The sequence below is a fragment of the Mugil cephalus genome, chromosome 15 (genome assembly GCF_022458985.1).
Source record: "Mugil cephalus isolate CIBA_MC_2020 chromosome 15, CIBA_Mcephalus_1.1, whole genome shotgun sequence".
Classification (NCBI taxonomy): Eukaryota; Metazoa; Chordata; class Actinopteri; order Mugiliformes; family Mugilidae; genus Mugil; species Mugil cephalus.
The window spans coordinates 4,116,251-4,123,762 of NC_061784.1; the positions used below are offsets into that span (position 1 = coordinate 4,116,251).

The window sequence follows — 7,512 nt, forward strand, 5'->3', positions numbered from 1 at the left end:
ACCTATCTATCAGACCCAGCATTACCTTTCTCATCAGTTTGGGCTCCAGTAACTCTTCTGTTGGATCTGACCACACTGGGCAGCCTTCACTCCCTGCATGCATCAGTGAGCCTTGACCGCCCATTACCCTGTAGCCGGTTCACTGCTTTTTCTTCCTTGGACCACTTTTGATAGGCACAGACACACTGCACAAGAACTGCACTCTCAGAGACGCTGCCATGCAATCGTCTAGATCTAAGGCCCTCAAATCCTTCTACTTCCCCAAAATTCTCTTGCTTCTTACACATGAACTTTGAGGACAAAATGTTCAGTTTAATATATCCCAACCACCAAGTGTCAAGTGTCACGATAGCCAGATAGTAAGTGCTATTCACATGACCGGTGACTTAATGCTACGGCTGATCAGAGTGCATGAGGCGGCTAGTGGGAGAAATCTCAAGGAGAGCTAAAGCAAGAAGTGAAAGTACACTTGTGGCAAAAATGTGGTTACAAAACAGGGTGCCAGTAAAGACACAGGAAGTAAGGCCACTGATCAACAGAGCACCCTGTGAGCTCCACTAGGATTGTTGAAAGACACGTTGGCTATGTATGATGGTGGTGTTGCGCAGGGCCTCGTCAGTTATCGCCGGCTGATCTAAAAACCTCATTACCAATTTAAACTGGTCCTTTACTGGAAAATGTTTACCATTGTCTACGGAGAAAACCCCTCTTTACACAAGGTGCTGAAATGAGGAAAGTTAAAGAACAGGAAATACAGGACTTGCTGAGTCTTTGTAAAATAGAGAAAGTTGGAGAATGAAGAAACTGGTGCAAGTCAATAGACGGCAGCTGTGTCGTTATTAAATGTCAGAACCTTCGCACAGATCTTTTCTTGTTTTCACACCTATCTTGTCCATGGTTTTCTTTACATCTTACTCTCAGTCTAAATGCCTTTTGCTTCTCCTGTTCTTCACAATCTGGTCCAGGGACTGCGGCTATGACTAATATGTGAACAAGTAAAAGTGAGCAATGGCAAAACATATGCACTTGTACTAGACGCAGCCGCGTGGAGATACCACAACAGAGATATAATCAGCACGTTACAAAAGAAGCCAAATGACACTGATAACCTGAAATGAGACCGGCTGCACACTATCTGCAGTTTCCACTTGAGTGGTGACCGAAGACTTTTCTAATCATACGTCATTAAGTCACACTTTATGTTGACTCAAGGCTTGAGTACATACATACTGTATGTTCTATAACATGAACCATGGGGCAAGTTAAACAGCTCGGACCAGAAATTGTTTGACATGTAATTAGTTGCGCTTTAAACCAGAACATTTCAACAGTACCTGATTCCAGTTCAACTTAAAAGTCAGTCAGCAGTTTGAGGCCCTGCTCCTCCTCCTGCAGGGGCCAGGAGGTTTCAAAACAGAGATTCCTATTGGTTCTGATCCACGGAAGGCAAGAGGGAAGGACACGGATTCTTGATAAGCCCCAAACAAACTGCATGTGCAGTTGGCATGTTACGATTTTCAGATATATATCCGCTAACAGTGGCCTCGCAGGCACAGGAAAGAGGCCTCAGAGGAGATTTCACAGCCTTCAAGAAAATGTGAGAGCGGCACGGCCTGTCCATTGTCACGTAGAACAATGGCGGTGCGAGATGTATCTTACAAAACAGCACACCTCAGGAAGTACTCTGCCAGATCACATCCTGTCGCAGAGACGAGGCACACATGACAACGGACGAAGAAAAGTTGTAGCACACACAGTAGGTCAGGCTGTGACTTCACACTTCTTTGGAGAAACTGTTTAGCAGGATAGGTTTTAACCAGTGTTTTTGGTCAACATTAAAGCTGAGCTTCATTCGCTCTCGCCGGGCCACAGTTTAATATGTCTGAACCGCAGACATGCAAGCTGCTCGTCTGGGCTCAGTTAATAATTTGAATTTTACATTTAATACCAGGCACCTTCACTTGAGCCGCTGAAAAATTGTTCTCACACAGCAGCGTGCCAACTTGCAAAAGCTGTCAGCCAGCCAGTTGCCAAATTATTTTGGAGACTCCTATTCTCCAGCCAAATAGAAGTCTGTGTGAAGTCTGCTTTGTCATCCCTTTCTTGTTTTTATATCTTTTTTTTTTTTTTTTCCTGCGGATACCACCATGGCAAGTACAAAAACATCCCCCAAAGCATGTGATATTGTGTTGCGGCCTGTCGTGCTAAGTCGAGCTGACAGTAACAAGGTTATCGATACAGTGTGAGTTTGCGATTAAATACCAGCTACTGTCTTCATCGGCCACAATTCCTGGGACTTCTGAAGATCGCTTGAAAACCAGTTCATTGTGCGTCTGTGTGGCTTGAAACTAAATGCGCCGCTCTTTCTGGAACATTGCTTTTTAGGGGCAACGGCACAATTGTTCATTGGGTGTTCAGTTATACAGAAATAAAACAGACATGGATAATTGATAGCCTCTAGCCAATCAGGACTGAATATTCCTTTTAGCCAAGGTATAAGGCTTGAATAAACCATGAACCAGAAAGCCCATTTACCAACTATCATGTCTCTAGAATGTCAGGGCGTCTGGAGACTTCACCAAGATACATTCATTGCCATTCGTAAGTCATTCCACTTGTAATATCTCACTACTTTTGTAACATCTCTGCCTCTCATCAAAATGGTGTGTGCCTGCCATTTATATTCCACGCGACCCCCATCTTTCTCATCACCCTCCCCGAGGAGGAGCGGGGCCTGTTGTCCCCTCATGGCATTGTTACCAAACGCATGAAGCAGTACTTTCCATGACATGATTCCTTCAGTCATCTCACAGCTTTAAACAATATGTGACTGTAAACATGCACGAATGGAAACAGGCAGGCCGGAGATAAAGCTTAACATCAACATGCAGCATATTTGGGCCTATTTAAGGAATTAAAAACCTGGATTTGTACTAAATAAAAGCCCACTTCACAGCAAAGGCTGGTAAATGCAAAAGCTGCATTTTTTTTTTTTTTTTTTGCGATCAGGATCCTTTAATGTGCAAAGTGTGTGCACCCTTTCGCTGATCCCTGCATGCTACACCAGGCATGACTTCTCCTCCATCACACCGCCTGCTATGGTGGGATACGCTGCACTACAAAGCGGCGGCTCTTGCGCGAGGAAGCAATGTAAAGTCATCCCAGCACGACAGCCCTGCATCTGCATCCAGATGCGGGAGAGCGGCGCGTACGTCAACCTTGCCCGCTCACGCACATGGGACTCGTGGTACGTTGGGTTTTTGTTTTATAACACAGGCCCGACTCGACATGCACAGCATTCAACATACACACACACACACACCACAAATCCAGCGCAGAGCTGAGCACAGCATGCAGCCCCGAAAACATAATAATAATAGCTGGATCAGATTATTGAATGTGTGCCATTAGGCCAGGCTGAATTCAGCTGCACAGCACGGCGCTGTGAACTATCCGAGGTTGCTCCTGCACAAATAATAGAGAAAGAGGTCACACACACACACACGAATAGATGGATCAGGCGTGCAAGACCGCTCATGTCTCCGTCCGCCGTTTGGGAATATTCTAGATATAAAAAGACAAATGATCATTTTCTCTGTCATATTCGCCCAAGCGCACAGAGACGGAATTATAGCGGGAGGCGACAACAAAAATAAATAAACAAATAAATAAATAAATGTGCTCATCTCGCTGGCACTGATAGGGCGCCTCGCTCGCAGCCAGCATTCAGCCCGTGCAGCGCCGGGGCTTCATGACTCCGCAATTTGACTACAGACTACTCTGTGAGGCAGAACGAGGCTTAGACACACATCACAGACGATCGGTACCTCTAAAGTGCGTATTTCTTGCTGCGTGAGGTCGTTGGACGCGGCGCATTTGGTCCGTAGCCCCTGTAAACTGGAGATGGAGATATCAATCATATTCTGGATGAGTTCGCATTGATGTAGTGCGGCCATCGCTGCGCCACCGCCGCCGCTGCTGCCGCCGCCGCCGCCGCTGCTACTACTATCCCTCTCCGGCTGCTCATCGCTCTCGACCATCTTCCCACCTTTAGCAGACACACTATCCATTCCTCAGCATTGGGCACGGCTGGAAGGGTCTGGAGTCAAACTGTTAAGCTAAAATAAAACATATGCAGCGGTCCAGCGACGCAGCGACCTATTGTGGAAGTTAGCTGACAGCGACTGTCCCCAGCTTCCAATCTGGAAAAGTCAGGGTGCAGACTAAATATTTTCTTCTGTCTATCTAGGCGAGGTGCTCCCGGGCCGTAAAGCGGTCCGAAGTCCAGTAATGATCGGCTTGTATTTTCAGCCAGTGGAGGCTACCGACCGACGAGTGGATACTCGGGCTTCTTCCACCGACAGCTCTGGCAGAGGCTTTCACCGTCTGTCAGCTGTTGGGAACATCATGGGGCGCGGTGCAGTGTGGGAAATGAAGTCATGTGCAAAAACTGCACTCCCTTCCACCCCCCACCACATGATCATAGGCGCAGTCACTCTTCCATTTTTTTTGGGATATTATACAATTAAATGTATCATGGAAACATTCAACCAACAAGAAAGGGCCAGAAACACTCTTATGAAACAGATAGTGCCTGCATCCCATTTACAGTAGGCGTTTGTGTGTTTGACATGTCACAGCAGGAAAGAGACAGGTGTAAAAAGAATGATGGTTTTAGTGTAATAGTGATGCGCACGCTGAATGACCACTATCATGGCTCATGGCTTTGTGCACCAGGTCTGTGCTCCTTCCTACTCATTCTAAACAAATGTGTTGGACAAAAAGGTTGTGACATGACAAGTAGATTTGCTTTGAAATAATAAAATAAAATAAAAATAATCTTGAATAAGATGTGCATTACAGACGTGCTGGGAGGAATTCTGGGCCACGGTTAGCTCCCCATTTCTTTCCTGCACCGATACTGCACAATTGTACACGAGCACAGAGGAGGAAGGGCAAGCGGTTCCAGAGTAGCTTTGGGCTCCAAGAATAATCACCACCTTTCACCTCCCTTGCAGCAGCACCGTGCACTGTCATTACACTGTGCTGAGCCAAACTGATGCACGAGGCCTGCAGCTATGCGGATTTGAGCAAAGTGATTAACAGACTGCAGGTAGTTCAAACGCAGTCAGCTGCTCCACGTACACATGTAATGTGCGATTGATATTAAACATCATATGTGATATGATATTTATCTGCAAAATTCTCAATCTGGGGCCCCTTTCCATCCCACCAATTCAAGTTCCTTCAGTTGTCATTTACAAAGATTACGACATCTGATCTTACATTCATTTCTTTCTATTATAAATTAGATTGGATAAAATATTGGTGACACAGATATCTTTCCACTCATAAGCCACAATCATCCAGCTAAAAGTGAAAGAATAACATTGTAATTTGTCACTGCAACTTTGAGAGCAATATAGATGGACTGTCCTCATGTCAGTGTAATACATTTAATATGCATAAGGGTGGGATGGATGTGCAGGTTTCTCATCACCACTAAGCAACAGTACACATGGCTTATTGGTGCAATGAGGGTGCGATGTTCCTTCCTTTAATATACCCCGATTATACAATGGAACGTGAGTCATTTCTCATGGAGCCCTGTGTTCCTCCACTCCATCTGTCTATCCGTCTCTTCTCCTCTTCTGATCGCAGAGGAAACTGCACTGGACGGAAAATGCATGAGTTCAGACGGCGGCCTCAAATATGAATCTGCTGATGCAGAAGTGAAAACCCAGGCAGAACAATTAGAAACCTCGCTCAGAGTGCTACGGTGCACCGCTGAGGTCAGCCTCGGAACTCCTGAAACCAGCATCTGAGTTCCTCTCAGGCAACACATTAAAACCTGGCGTCGATTTTAGAGTCGAATAAAACTGGGCCGTTGACAACAGTGCGACAGCGCAATGAAACGGACGCAAGTTTCAATCACAAACTACCCACCACTTTGTGAATTCAGTCCTTCTGTATTAACAGCACAGATTTGATGGTGACATGCCAACAGAACACCATGCCAATATCAGATCCTGTTTGTCTTCAAGATCTAGTTACTAAGCAGTAACAGAGGGATCAGGGTAAAGGAAGGAAGGCTTTAAAGAGATAGGTGACAGTGAGCAAGCATATACAGTACACAACGGTACTACAAAGATTAGAAAACTATTTTATATTTTTATGTTGATAACAAATATCATGATAACAAAAGAGTCATGTGCAATTGAAGTATCATTAATGCATGTGTTGTTTTAACTGTTTGTCTGGCTCATTAACTATTACATAACAGCACCATAGTGCATCTACTTAGCCATTCAGTTGGCTGACCACAAAAAGGTGAACACACAACAGAAGCCTCTATGTCAAAACTTGGCAAACCAGGCTTTTTACCCCATGTGCAGCATGTCTCATGAAATGTCTGAAAAAAAAAAATGTCAGAGGCTCACCATTTGTTGCTCCTCCCTCCCTTTTTGTGTCTTTGTGCTGCAGTTCTTTTCAAGGGTTCATGCTCCTCTTAAATTATACTTATTTGTCTTTGCCCAGCCGTAAACAGTGTATATCATGGGAGCAATCAAAAAAAAAAAAAACATTTGTAACACATAAAAAAAAAGGGACCATAAACAATGATTGCAGAGTTGACAGCTTGTTGGCACGACTCACAGAGCAGAGGACAGCATGATCCTTTCCCAGCCCGACGGCCTCTTAAGCCGTTTAAACTGTTGTACTATTGGACAGCCAAGACACCACACATAGCACGGAGCTTGTGTGCGCGCCCTCAGATTAAATTAGACTGTGGACAATCTGATTCCATCTTCTTTGCAGGCTGGGATTTCCACGAGGCATGCCTTCAGGTCTGGGGAGGCAGAGCCCCCGACGTTTAAGACCCAAGCCCTTTGACCCTGCGCAAGCCTGCCAATGTGACGTGCTGCTGCCGGGACACCGGCAGACCTGGCATGGGCCGAAACATTTGGATACATATTTCTGATTCAGGTCTTGACTTTGCATATTTCAGATGACAGTTAGAATGCATGTGCGCCTTGTTCGCCATGTAAATGCGCAGAAACATATCTGGGCTGCATTACATCGTGTGCCATGGAAATCTATACACAGGATGGTTCTAATGGTTAATCTATGTACTTTCATTTGCACATATGAGGAAAGGCAGCACTCTCTATAGACAGTGTTGTTGAGTGTCAAATATGAGTTTCAAAAGACACTAAATAAATTTATAGAATATTCCAGTTAAGATCATGTAGTTTTTGTTTGTGTTCCATTCACAGACAAGTAGTGAATGGGACATTTTCTTACAAAGTTATTTAAGATCATTATCAAATATTATAATAAAAGGTCTACATGCTATTAAAGTAGCCTAATAAAGCTGGTTGTCGTGAAAAAATACTCTTAAATGCACATAAATTTGAAGAACTGTGCTCTTATTTTTAGAATTAAAAATGTACGACTAATATTTTCTAATAATCATAAACAATCTGTTTCTGGACGATTCTCGAGGCGAAGTTT

General features: G+C 44.5%; 1 protein-coding gene across 5 annotated transcripts in view; it reads right to left on the reverse strand.

Moving 5' to 3' along the window:
- Positions 1-6,573, reverse strand: part of ksr1a (kinase suppressor of ras 1a) — a 28,699-nt gene extending 22,126 nt beyond the window's left edge. For 4 of the 5 annotated variants that reach the window (XM_047607088.1, XM_047607087.1, XM_047607086.1 and 1 more), the window contains exon 1: positions 3,828-4,394. In XM_047607088.1, the coding sequence (XP_047463044.1) occupies positions 3,828-4,070 (243 nt within the window). In that variant the 5' untranslated portion in view covers positions 4,071-4,394. Of the gene's footprint in view, positions 1-3,827; positions 4,395-6,440 lie in introns of those variants that run through there. The other variant, XM_047607089.1, reaches the window with a different exon arrangement.
- Between the last annotated feature and the right edge of the window lie 939 nt (positions 6,574-7,512).